We start from the raw sequence: 14,309 nt of genomic DNA, 5'->3' as shown, positions 1-14,309 counted from the left end.
CAAGTCCTGGTGGACCACAAAAATAAATGGTTGGTGGGCTGCATTTGGCTTGATGTCACAATTTGCTCTGACCTGGTAAGAAGTCACTCTGGTTAGTAAGGTTTTACTAAGGACTGCCAATGTTTTTTCCAGATCTTCCAACCTTGCTTTGTCATTACAATGAAGCCAAGAATCTCAGGATTCTAGGCAAAACTATGCTATGTTTGCACTGCTGATGGTCTATCACATCTCCTTCTGTACCTATATATACACAATGAAACAAACAGAGATGCACATACACTCACACACCAATCCTTAACTGTTGTGATTATTCTTTTGAAATGGCATATTTTCTAGTAAATTCATTTTCTTCAAAATTGCACGCAATACAGTCTTATGAAGCCAATTTTCTTTGGCTTATTTGCAGTCTGGTTGTCTTAATACCTGCTTTTGTATACACAGTTTTCAGACTTTCCCACTGAGATGCTCTGAATTATAGCTAATTCTTCCATTAGGTTTTTCTAATGAATGCCTATTGGTCTTTTTGCTGTTGAAGTAACCATTATCCGATGTTTACTTCCTCTAGGTACGCGTTCCAAATTATATAAATCCTCTGTTTGCTGTCCAGATTTAGTAACTGTTATTAGCTGATGGGAAAACATCAAATAAAACAAATAAAAAACTAATCTGCCTGTGAATAGCATCCCAAAGTAATATATGACTGCGGAGGCATTTGTCGGGTGCTTTATTTACCGCAATCTAGGCCTAGAAACAACAGCAAGCGACATATCCTTTGGAGAGGATTTATGAGATCAAATTATAACATAATTTTATGCCTTTATGTGTGTATCTGTACAATATTTGAAATCCATTAAGGCTGGAATCCTAAAGACACTTACCTGGGACTCATTGAACTTTGGAATCGGCATGCATAGGATTGCACCATAAGTATATTGTAGTGTTATGGATAGGGATGAGATATGTTTCACAGCTATTTGCACTGTGTGGGCAACCTTGATAAGAATGAATATGTTCTGGGGAGCTATGACATAAACAGGGACACAACTCTGATCGGCTGCCCAATTTCTAACCTTCGAATTTATGAAAAATGTGTGACGTTTAGTGTTTATACTATTTTTGTAAGTCACTGTGGGCCACTTTAGTAAGGAAAGCAGTTAATAAACAAAGTGTCAATCAGATGATTTTTTTAAACCTATTATTGTCTAGATTCTGGCGAGAAAAGGGTTAAGGTCCCCCACACCCTCTCAGTTACGGACAGCCACCCCTGTAGTATCACAGTGTCACAACAAGGTAAGCAGACCTTGAACAGTTCCCTTACATTTAGAAATAGGATGTGTGGGCCCCAATCCAGAAGGGCTTCTTTGTCCCTTCTGTGCAGTAAAATGCTCAAGGCACACTGCAGCATATGCAGGCTTTCCCCCTGTTTGAGAAAATACAAAGGCTCTGCATTTTCAAGACAGTGGACAATAGATGTCTTATGCATGTCATCACAGGTCCTTAATTGTAGTCAGAAGAATGCTGGAGAAATAAATAAGGATTCTTCTCTCACCTTGCCACACCCACAAATGATTTTAACTAGAGAGAAAGTTCAGTGCACTGAAAACCTTTAGTGACATTCCATAAGCTCAGGTATGCAGAACAAGAAAAGGCAGTGAAAGGTCTCAATATTATTGCGTGCAATGAATTCCTGGCCATTATGACACGAAATTACCTCTTCTCTTATAGAGAAATTATTTCCTGGACACCTCAGACATGGCTATGACATTTGACAACTACTCTGAGCTATAATTGGGATTGGGCTCTAAACTTTTAATGAGATCCTCTGTCTAATGCTGACAACTTAGAAATATGTCACATTCATATACTCGGCTGCTTGAGGAGCCATGCCTGTTAGTTCTCACTCATCATAGTGTGAGATCTCAAGACAAGGCATAAAGACCACTTAAACTCTGACTTTTATTAGACCATCACCAAAGTGGATTAAGAGAAATATATCGGACAGATTGGCATGCATGATGACCTATACATGATTGCTATTGGGTGGGGTTCAGATGCACTCACAGAAGGGCTTTTAGCTCAGCAGAGGCATCCACTAATGCAGGAAAAGGGAAGGACATTCTTGCCAAATCCCCCCTTGCAGCCTTCTAAATCTGCAAAATATGCATTGGCTCCCCTTCCATTGCTGGATGTTTTCTATAAGGGCACCAAGTGGATTCACAGAACAGATTTAGCAGTGCAGGAGGGAGGAGAGGAGGAGAATATTTCCTTGTGCTTATAGAACCAAAGCCTTAGTGCTGCACTGAATGCAACCCAAAATTTTCTTGTTGATGTCTCCATCATTAAATTGTTATGTCCCCTCCCACCCCCTTTATGCCAGGGATAGCCTACTTCAGCGTGCTTTATTTACAGAGAGAAAACATTGCAATGCAGTTTTCACATAGATGATGGGACACCAGAGTATAGTTATGGATTCCCCACTAATGTTGCCATATGCTCAAAGAGAAAGAAGCTCAGTGTAAAATCATATGGCAGCAGAATCCAAAGCTGGAATTTATTATTATAGATAACATGGCAAAATCTTCAGCAGCACAGCCATGCATGTCACTATTACCTGCCACATAATAGTGCCTGAGTTTCTCTCCTTCTTTGTTACCTCCTTCCCAGTAAAAGCAAATTAAGTGAAGTTCTGTCTGTACAGAATATCAATACATCACACATGACTTCAGCAGCAAGACACAAGGCTTAAAGCAAGGCTACCAGTGACTATTTTGAGACATCATATAATGAGCTGAAATACACAGTCCTGTGCACACTGTATATGGGAGTGAGTTCTGCTGAGCACGGTGGGACTTCCTTCCACATAAGATAGTCACTTCAATAAGCATTGACCAAGCTTCTTCATAGCTTCTTCTAATAGCATGAAGATCCATCTCTTAATCAAGCTATACGGGTATTTTACTTACTGTCACCCCTATCTAGTTCTAACTCTGGGGTTGTCTACATTTCCCCTTGTCCTGTGGCTAAAAAGCTTGAGTATGAGCAGTTTTCAGCTTGTCCCATATTTTCTAGACATGGGCCTCAGTGGTTTTCTGTTTGCCCCATCACTTTCCCCTGGAAAACCACTCTTTTGTGCTGAATTGGAGCAAACATCAATCTGAGAAAAACCTGGTTGACATTTGCTCCAATTCAGCAGTAAAGATTGGATTTTCCAGAGGGAAAGTGGTGGGACAAAACTGGATGAGCTAATGGAGATGTTCCATGGCATTGCTGCCTCTGGCCTCATAAGTAGAAAAGAGCAGGAAGACAGTGAATGGCCATGTGGTAAATGTTTTATGATAGCAAGTGGACTCCTCACTCTTCCCTTCATTGCATGGCACTGCAATGGCCTGAGGGATGCTGCTGCTTGGCTTGGACAAACCTGAATGAAAATTGTCTCACTTCCTGAATGTTGCTAGTTTCAGGTGGCATTCAATCGCACGCCAGCAAATTCAGGCTGCATAATTATAGCTGAATAAGTGGCTTGCACAACAGAGCTGCTTCCACACACAAAAATTGAAGTTTTTGCCATGAGAAAAGGGATTGGGAAAGTGTGGGATAACAATTGCTTTGATGTAACATCATCCAGCCTCCATTAAATGGCCAATGCTTTCTAATTTCTTTGCAAACAAATCAATATTAATGCTCAATAGGCAAGTCATCTGAAAGTGCCCTAAGCCTGCTCTAGGGATATTTATAGGGGAGAAAAGAGGAAAAGAAGGCATGGAACTTGGGCAACCTGATCCAGCTCAATTTGTACATCTCACCTCCCCTGTTCCATCATGGGGACAAAGGTGCCTGCATAACAGAGAACTCTGATTAACTCAATGAAATTATAGGACTGGAGTAGCTAATATGGCTTCTGTATGTTATCAGACAACTCCTGTCAGCACTGGACAGCATGATCAATAAGAGTTGTAGCCCAACAACATTTGGAAGTCACTACACTGGCGACCTATTTATTAGACACTGGGCGGCAGATCTGGGCAGCAAGTCCCCTCAAGTCTCCTCCAGAGAGATACATTCATTTATGTGAATAAAGACAACATATTAAAACTTCCCTGGTGGTTCCTCTTTCTCACCTTGAGGGGGGGAAAGCATGCTGGCGCTGCATCGCAAGTGACAATGTAACACCTGGGGAAGCCAGCAAGTACAGCAATGTGAATATTTACAATGGACATTTAGATAATTTAAGAAGTTTCTTAGTATAGTTTGGAAAAGTTAAGGTGTGTGGGGGGGGGGGAAGGGTCTAAACCTGCTGCCAAAGGGCAATAAAGGCATCAATCCTACTGTGCTCCTTTGTTCCCTAGACAAAGATGTTAGAATAAGTTCAACCTCAGTGTTAGCTGTTGTCATGCTGATTTATGACACCCAAGCTTTGCAAGTCTAGCAACATGCCACACTGTCCACTAGAGATTTGGCAGGGACCAAACTTGTTTATTAAAAATACTGCTCCAAACTAATTGAACTTCAGTGACTGAGGTGAAATGATAATTTTTTTTCCTTTCAGGCAGTATGACCCTCTCTAGTTGCCTTTCTAATTTTGTAGAAATTTATTAAAAATAGAAGAAAATTCCATCCATTATGGAACTGCTTTTTTTTTTTTAAGTGCTGCAGTGCAGAGGGGGAGAAGCAAGCAAGCAACAGACATGGGGATAATTGAATATAGTGGCAGAACCCGCAGCTTGCACCCAAGAGACTGCAGTTTGTGGAAAGGAGGTGAACAAGAGAGAGAGAAGGTAAGAGGAGAGACTTCAGTCCTCTCACCGCCTTCAGCTTCCTTCTCCCTCCTGCTAGCTTTGCACCTGCTGAGCCTCTCACCATCAGGCAAGCCAGCCCTAGCAGCTGAGGGTGGCAGTAGTCTTGTGACATCTGCATCTATGGTCAAACTACAGTAAGCCTTCAGAAAATAAGCTTAAGGGCAGGCTGTATTACAAGTTTTTCTTCTGAATCATGTGACAATAGCCTCCATGCCAATATAAGCACTACTAGGAATTTGCAACACTACTGCACAAGCTCTTCATAGGGGCACATGTTTTAATTAGTGAATGCCAAGTCTAGAGTATCCCAAAAAGGAAACATATTTCACTTTTCAAACCTTTAAAAGACATAAAGGGGGTAAATAATTGTTTGCTCTCTCTGTTGAGGATAGTAAAGGTAAAGGGACCCCTGAACGTTAGGTCCAGTCACGTACAACTCTGGGTTTGCAGTGCTCATCTTGCTTTACTGGCCGAGGGAGCTGGTGTACAGGTCATGTGGCCAGCATGACTAAGCCACTTCTGGCAAACCAGAGCAGCGCACAGAAACACAGTTTACCTTCCCACTGGAGCGGTACCTATTTATCTACTTGTACCTGATGTGCTTTCAAACTGCAAGGTTGGCAGGAGTAGGGACCGAGCAATGGGAGCTCACCCTGTCACACGGATTCAAACTACCGACCTTCTGATCGGCAAGCCCTAGGCTCTGTGGTTTAGACCACAGCGCCACCCATGTCCCTGTTGAGGATAGTACTAGAGTTAATAGACTTAAAGTATAGTAGAACACTCTATCTAAGTATACATTCTTAATGAATGTGAATGGATTAGGATGCGGTAGCCAATGTGCAGCCTTCCAACTCCCATCAGCCCCAGCCTGCCCAGCCAGTGGCCAAGACTGATGGGAGCTGGAGTCCAACAACACCTGCACAACCTGGCTTTAGCTACCCTGGTCTAAAAGTACCTGTCTCTGAAGGAAAGGTGAAGCTAAGGAAGTGTGGAGTTGATCAGTGTCTGGGTGAAGATCACTAGCATCTTCATATAAGCTGCTCTCAGCTTTCTAAAGGAGAGCACAATATAAGTATCAACTCAATTTATAAAATCCAGTTGTCAACATTATTCCTCTGTTGCACTTCAAAGCCAATATGTGCATCCCAACAGAAAATAAGAAATGGTATTCATTATGCTATTGTGTTTCCTACTCTTCGGCTAGCAATAGAATCTAATGGCAATCTGGAAAATATCAGAATTTGCTATCCACAGGCAAGATTCCAAAACAGAAATAAATCTTCATGTGTCTCATTGGTCTAGATGAAGACATACAGAACACTATTTGTTGTTAGCCGCCCTGAGCCCGGCTTTGGCTGGGGAGCGCGGGATATAAATAAAATTTATGATGATGATGATGATGATGATGATGATGTTGTTGATGATGATGATGATGATGTCTGTCTCATAGTTTCCCATGAAGTTTATCTACCATTAAATTTAAGAATTCCATTCAAAGAGGTGCTAAACCAATTTTGAAATTAGAAAGTTGACAAAAAAAAATATGTGTTTGAATTTTGACATAAATATTCTGCCATGTTTGTGGATGATGTGCCTTACTATATCTTCCTCAAGCTTATCATCTGTGCATTATTTACAGTGGATTTCATTTTACCTGTTAGGTGATCTCCCAGATTTATGAGGGAAAGTACTGAGATATGGGCATTATTTATCTTATTGAGCATCATCATATTTCGTTGGGCTCTGTTTCTATTACACTATTGCTTATGTATGTTAATATGTAAGAAAGCAATAAGAAACTTCAAAACTTTGTCTAAACCTAGCTGTAGAAAATGGAAAGATTGCAAATAACATTAAGGCCAATTTGAATCCAGCTTTTCAAAGCAGAGTTTGAATAAAATGTGATGACCGTACCTCACATTATACTCACTTGCAGGGGTGGCCCAATCACAAAGCAATTTCACACCATTGTATCAGGCAGCAAGCATGTGTGTGTTGGAGGAACTGGTTTCCTCTGGGACACTGCTCTCTTGTCTTGCTGCCAGTCCAGGTGGACCTACAGAATCTTTGCATGGATGAGAGGTGTCTGCAGGACTACCACCATTCCCCCCTCCCCATCCTGGCATGCTCTGAGAAAGGATGTGAGCAGCAGGTTAGGCGAAACATTAAAGTTACTTTCAAGTAACTTGACAATTTTATCTAACTTTAAACAAAGCTTCTAGGTGCTGTGCCCAAGAAGAGGTCGCCTTGCCACCTTGCCAGGAATGTCTGTTGTTAGGCATGGCCTTCTCCCTTAGTCCTTTCTCAAAGTGAACCAAGCCAGAATAGAGGAGGAAAGCTCATTAGCATTGTGGCCACTGCAGAGGCAAAACCAAACAAATATAAGTGGGCCAGGATGAGGGCTGAGGTGCAGCAGTGACAGAAGCAGCAGCTGGGAGGGGAAGAAGAGGGAGACCAGACAGTGGCAAAGGGAAGAGAGAAAGAAATGGTGGAGGTGTGACAATGTCTCTCCCCTCACTTTAGGTGGCAGAGAGTTGTGTTCCTGTTCTATTCACTTGCCACTGAGACAGAAAGCTCGTTTTCTAGCTTGGCTGATCATTTAGCTCAGCATTTAGACTGCTAGAGTTGCCTAGACAGTTTCCATACTGTGCTTCGCTGAGGGTTGGTATTGTACTACCAACTTTACTGTATGCTAGCTATTGTACTACCAATCTTACTATATGCTTGTGAAACATGGCCCACGTGTAAACACCACCTCCATCTCCTCAAAAGATTCCATCAATGGTGTCTCCGAAAAATTTTACATATCACTTGGGAAGACAGGCAAACTAATGTCAGTGTACTAGAAGAAGCAAAGATCACCAGTGTTGAAGAAATAATTCTTCAACATCAACTTCGTTGGACTGGTCATGTTGTTCGGTTGCCTGATTATTGTCTTCCAAAGCAACTACTCTATTCCGAACTTAAAAATGGAAAGCGTAATGCTGGTGGTCAACAAAAGAGGTTTAAAGACTGTCTCAAGGCAAATCTAAAAAAAAGTAGTATAAACACCGACGATTGGGAAACATTGGCCTGCGAGCGCTCCAGGTGGAGAATAGAATGAAAGGGAGATACGTGCTAAGAGGAAGGCACGTTTGGCAAACCCTCACCATGATTAACTCCTGCCCGGAAACCTATGTCCCCACTGTGGAAGGACATGTGGCTCCAGAATTGGCCTCCGCGGTCACCTATGGACACTGTTAAGACTGTGTTCATGGAAGACAATCTTACTTGGGTACGAGTGATCGCCAAAGAAGAAGAAGAAGACATGTTGAAACTAGCAAACCTAAATTAGTTAGGACCATTAACGTCAATGGGTCTGCTCTGAATAGGAGAAGCATTGGATATAACCCTGAATGCAAAAGTGAGCCTCAAATTTGACATACCTTCCCCCAGATTTCTGTGATGAACCAGGGTTCAAAGTATGTTTGTGCATAAAGAACAAGGCCTTGCTTTTATGATCTGCCTGCACCTCTTCCACAATGGACAAATTGTGTGACCAGAACGTATGTGCTTAATTCACACCAACAGTTCTCTGCATGGTGGGGGGAGGTCACAAGCTTCAGGTTCACTCCAGCACCCTGTCATGTATACAAACTATTGCGGGGAAAATATCAGAGTTAAAGCCCCTAACCCAGGGTATTCAGCTTGATTTCCAATAAGTAGGATTCTTCATCATAACTACCTGCCAGGGTGCAGCACGAACCAAGCCTAAGAAATAAAGGCTATTTGAATTGCACCTTTTAAATAGGTTGTGTAAAAGTGCATCCCATGCAAGCAGCTCTTATTTTGTGCAAAGCGAAACCATGACCAGAGGCAGAATGAACACATTGCAGTAGTAAGTCACAATGTGTTCCATGTTGCTTATTTCCAGTTTTCTTACTTTCTTTGCTTTCTTAATGTTAAGATAACCTACACACTACAAAGTTCCGCAAGTGACTTTCCTGAGTATGCTTGTATTAGAAACAGAAAAGATGAAATGAAGGAAATACTAACACATCTCCTTTAGAAATAACCAGCACAAAGAGTAGGATACTGAGTTTCTTTCAATAGACTTTAAAAGCATTAAACATTTTTAATTGTATGAGCCCATACATTCTCCTGTCTGCATTAACTGCCAAGTTCCTTTATTACATTAAATTGCAACATTAATTGAAAAATATTTTACTCCTAATTTTCCATCTGAATATTCTCATTTATATCTGTGTCTTCTCCTAATAAGAGTATACACTAGAAAATTACCTTGTAATTGTCAGATAGAAACTTATTAGAACAGAGTGGAATTGAATTTGTTGGGGGGAGGGAAATAATGAAGAATAGGTTCAAAGAATCAATCTTCACAGACTATTTTAAGTGAGTCTCGCTGATTGCACTCTGTTATTAGTGATTTGTGAGATATAGCGGAAACATGGTATAAATATTTACTCACAATGCCAAAGAGACTGGAGTATTTTTGAGAATAAGGAAATAAACATGAAAGGCTGTATCAATATCTATTCCTAGGAAAAAGTATGACCAGGTGAGGGAGAATATTTACTAAAGGGAAACTGTCTTGTTTATGTCATCCAGATAATTCCCTAAATGTATCTGATACACTGTAAAAGTGTCCTACTGGTTTCTTGATATACCTCACCTGATTCTTAGGATCCAGTTTTGGACATGGACGTCCTCCATTGTAAGGCTTCTCCTTAAGCCACTTGGACCGGATTTTCACTCCTGTTCCACAAGACGAACTGCAAGGGGCCCAACTAGACCAGTCACTTAATTTGCAATCAAATGGGCAAGGTACCATACAAGGCTGTTCAACATAACCTAAAATAAAAATGTAGGAAAGACAGAACAGTGAAAATTATCTTAACACTGAGATATTTATCTAATTAATAGTCTGAAGGTCACCTGTCTTGGAATGGTGTATCTGGAAAGTTACATGGGAACTAGGAGGATTGGGCATTTCAAACAAGTGATTGTTGCTTAGGAGTCCTATATTTCTGTCAACTCATTGGTTCTTAACATTGGTCTAGTTCGTACATAACACTAAACTATGGTTTAAATAAACCTTAAATTGATAAACTATGGTTTCACATTATGTGCATACTAGGCCTACTGATTTGTTAGCAAAAATAAGCCATAGCTTACTGACCTTAACTATGATTTAGCATTACGTTTGAACCTGGAAAGTTTTTAAAATTACAGTTTAAGTGTGGTTTATTTGTTTGTCCTTCAAGCTTGAGATGCTAGAGAACAGTGACTGAAAAGTTGAACTACTCTCCATGCTCAGCTGCTACCACTAGACATGTCACTGAAGATGACACCACTGCTAAGTCTGTCTGGAGACAGGAACCTTTTCCCACCCCGACTTGCCTTCCTTACACAGCCAGGGCACAGAGTGGAGACGAACATCTGGAGGAAAGTTAAAGAGGCTGCTCTCCATGAGGACTAGCTTTCACTTTAGTTATTTTTAAAATAAAATAAAAGTTTAAAAGCCTGTTGTTAAATTTTTACAAGTCATGCCTGTGCACGTGAGCATGGGGCTCCTAAAAATGTTTTAAGAGCAAGACAAATACCTCCGCTGAACAGCCAACTTGATAGGTTATTTAAGGTATATACTGATCCCCCTATCGACAAATTTATGTTAGGTTTCCTCCCCATAAACAGCCATTTGAGGGATTCTCTCCTCCCTGCCGTGGCTTCAAAGCACCATTTCTGTTGTCTTCACTACTTCCCTCCCCTATCCATATTACATCACAATCCAGTGCATGTTTACTCTGAAGTAAATTCCATTAAGCTTAGTGGGCCTTGTGGCCAGGCTGAATTCTAAGCATGCCAGAAAGCCCCAAAGCTGAATTCTAAACAGTAGAAGGGGAGGGAGAGTTCAAATCATATTGGAAGCCCCAGCACACGAAAGACAGATAGGAGATGGGGTGAGATAGGTGGTGATGTGATGTTAGCTGGAGCAGCAGCACCTCTACAATAATTTCCCTTGGGACATTCCCTAAACCTATATATATATGCACACACACTGTAGTCCAACCCTTCATCTCTTTCCCTCAGGAGACAAATGTCAAGTTGTGGGGCACAGAATCTCGCCTGTGAAAGAAAACGAGTTTCTCCTCTCTCCATGTTTTTGTTTTTTGCAGTTTGCAATGAAGTTAGATTGTGACTCCCTCCTCCCCGAGATACATTCACATAGCAAGCCTTCATGAAGAAGGGGGGGTGATGTGGGTGCTATAAAATGGGGAATAAATTATGTTACAGTGCAATGTTAAGAGTGATTGGAGGATAAAGATGAGCAGTGGAAGGAAAGGTTCAAGAAACGCCAAGATCTTGTAGCAACAGGCAGCTGTTGACAAGAGCTGGCACAGAATGCCAGGAAGATTTCCACACCCTTGATTTTGCAGCTAGTCAATGGGAAGGAGATATGGTGATGCAGTGATGCAGTGCCAGTGGTAGGATACTGCAAAGGTTTTCATGAAATATGAAAAAGGCAGGAAGTAGACAGGGGAAAAACAAGCCAAACTCTCACAAAACAAGCCAGAATGTATTTGATCGTCTGTGAAATGACCTGTGGTTTAAGTGTGGTTTTTATATAATTATTATTATTATTATTATTATTATTATTATTAATCCTGGTTTAATTTTGGCTTGATGCCTGAACCAGCTCACTGAATGACTATTGCTAACAACAATTAGAGGAGGCCTATGTGGTATGCAAGTATGGCAAAGGGACAAATGCCTTCTCACAATAAAAGCTGATAGTTTAGCCCAGCTTTCCCAACTGACATTTTGGATTACAACTCCCATCATCATCAGCCAGCATAGGCATTGGCTAGGAATGTAGTCTAAAGCATCTGGAGAGTACCTAGGTTTGGTAAGGCTGGTTTAGCCTGCACTGACACAGTTGAGGTTATAATAAGAGCTGAAAAGGGAACCCAAAGAAACGCTTTTAAAATTCAGTGTATTATTGCAATAAAGTCTTGCACTGAAAGGAACTGCGATCAGCTTCAAGATAAATTCCAGAGTGGGTTATTGGGCCAATTAAATGGGCCAATGAAGCTTGATGTATAAGTTTAAAGTGATGCTCACTGGGGTAAGAAAAATAAAATACAAAACCTGAACTTCCAGAATCAGAGGCAATAATTCTCAGAATACCAGTTGCTGGAGAATCACAGCAGAAGAGGGTTATTGACCTCATGTCATGCCAGTAGGCTTTCCATAGGCCACTGTGAGAAACAGAATGATGGACTAGATGGGGCTTTGGTGTGATCCTGCTGAACTCTTCTTGTGTCCTTAAGTGAGAACCTTTCAACTTTGGTAAGAATCATCCCCATGCTGAAATTTAAGATTTCTGTTTCATCTGGTTATCCTGCTGATGAGACAAGCTTCTTTCTAGCTCATGACAAAAAGAAAAAGGAAAGTTCCAGGAAAATCCTGACTAACACTGTGCTCATTGTAGGACCACCTGCAAATAAACTGTTTTCAATCACTGAATTACCATTTTAAAAATATGCTTGAAATCACTTGCTATTTCTCTTGCTGCCAAGACCTGCTTGATTGCCTCGGCTTTATCACTTGATCTGGACGCTGCAACAATTCCGTCTCATGTCACCACTCAAGTTCTTGAGTGCCCCTAATCTCTCAAAATTAAGGGGTGAACCCACAAGCTTCCAAGGTCAACTGAACTAGATTCATCCCCAAATGACAAAATTGATCACACGGCTCTATTAAATCGAATGTAAGAGGCTGAGATCCAGGCTTAAGTTATAAAACCATTTGGCAGTATGATTTGTTGGCTTTTGCATTAAAATTGCTTATAGCAAAGCCAACTTTTCTTATCACAGAACTATATTAGTAAAATACCCACAGCCAGTTGAAACTGCCTGAATAGCTAAGCTGCAATGAAATCAATTTTGCAGACAAGGGTAAAAACAATAAATACAAAGATTAGTAGTATCGTTTCCTTTCCTCTTTTTTTGTTTCAAATCTGCATTTTGTTAACCTTTTGCACTGCAGTTTGACAACAGACTGATAGCTTTAACATTTTTTCCATAATAGCTCTTTATTGCAGCTCTTCCCCTAAGCTGTATAATGGTTTAATTTAAAATGTACACTAATTTGGTTTGTTACTTTGCAGACAAATGCTTCATCATAGCCACTTACGTCTCCAAATCCATTTAGATTAGGCAGTATCACTGCTCTCTATTATTTATCAGCAGTTCCCTTACACCCACCATCAGTAGATTCAATCGGATTTCATGTGCACTTTGTGATTATGCATTATAAATAACAGAAGGTCAAAAAAATATCTTGTGTGATTGTCTGCTTTTCAGCTTTCACTGAAGAAAAGTAAGTTAGAATAAATTAAAAGGAAAACAAAGTTTGTTAGGGCCAGCCCTACCATTAGGCAAACTAAGACAGCTGCCTCAGGTGGTAGGTGCTTGGGGGAAGACAGTGCCTGGTGTGCCATGCAGCCTACATTGCTCTGAGCTAGCTTTCTGCCCTCAGGTGTAGTGGAGAGACCTGTTGTATCACTGGTGTTCGAAGTAAGAGTCAACTTCCAGTCTACATGGAAATGCACCATCTTATCCTTCCCCTCAGGGAGCAACATGTCTTGAGTTAGCAAAGGAGCTCTTTATATAAACTCTGGTGCAATATGATTCTTTGGTTTCTTACTGTTTGTGAGCCTGGATAATAGTGGACTTTCCATAGAAATGTAAAGTGCCTTGTCTAGGCAGATTAATTGAGGCAAAATCAATTAAGCTTCAGGAAAGATTTAGAAGCTTAGGGTCTTATGGACAACCTACATATTGGACAATATGAGAGTTGAGCCAAAAAATTCCAGAAGACAATTTCTGGGAATGTTTGAGCTTTTTGTTTTCACCCCGCCCCCAGTAAAAGGCCACTTTGCAGAATTTTCTTTATGCACTCTCTACCATTTGGGGAGGGGGGCAAGTTGGCAGCTGCCATTTTCTAACACAAAGCTCTGGAGCAGTGCTAAGTCCTGGGCATTGTGGACAGTGCCAACAGCGATCACCTACCCAGGGACTGTCCAACTCAGACCTGCTTAACTCCAAAGGGGCTGCATCATGTACCACCAGACTATGTTCTTGGGACCCTTACTGCCATTTAAAAAAAAAAAATTGCTTATGTCCTTTATTAATGGCATTTGTAGGCTGCCCCATAACTGGAAGAGGGCTTTTATCTCTGTAAGTTAAGTAACTATGAAATGTAACTATTTGGATGGTTTCTAGTGCTTCAGTCTGTTCAGCTGCGACAGCATTTAGCAAACACACTCCATAATATTAGTAGCTCTGTTTGCACCAACTACTTATAATGCAGCAAAGCTAATGTTGGTTCAGGGTCCACAGTGAATAATTGTGTTGATTTTTTTTTTGGGGGGGGGATAGATTTCATAGTTAAGTACTCTCAACCACACACTTAAGTTTTGCAGGCAATAAGGTTACTCCCCCCCCC

The 14,309-nt window shown here is 41.0% G+C and overlaps 1 protein-coding gene across 7 annotated transcripts in view; it reads right to left on the bottom strand.

Moving 5' to 3' along the window:
• THSD7B (thrombospondin type 1 domain containing 7B) overlaps nt 1-14,309 on the bottom strand; it is a 452,267-nt gene that overhangs the window by 72,373 nt on the left and 365,585 nt on the right. For all 7 annotated transcript variants that reach the window (XM_079993005.1, XM_079993004.1, XM_079993009.1 and 4 more), the window contains one exon: nt 9,472-9,650. In XM_079993005.1, coding sequence (XP_079849131.1) covers nt 9,472-9,650 — 179 coding nt within the window. The remainder of the gene's footprint in view (nt 1-9,471; nt 9,651-14,309) is intronic.

The sequence above is a fragment of the Podarcis cretensis genome, assembly GCF_951804945.1.
Source record: "Podarcis cretensis genome assembly, chromosome: 1".
Lineage (NCBI taxonomy): Eukaryota > Metazoa > Chordata > Lepidosauria > Squamata > Lacertidae > Podarcis > Podarcis cretensis.
The sequence above is the reverse complement of the archived record's forward strand: the minus strand, read 5'-3'. Positions and strand labels throughout refer to the sequence as shown.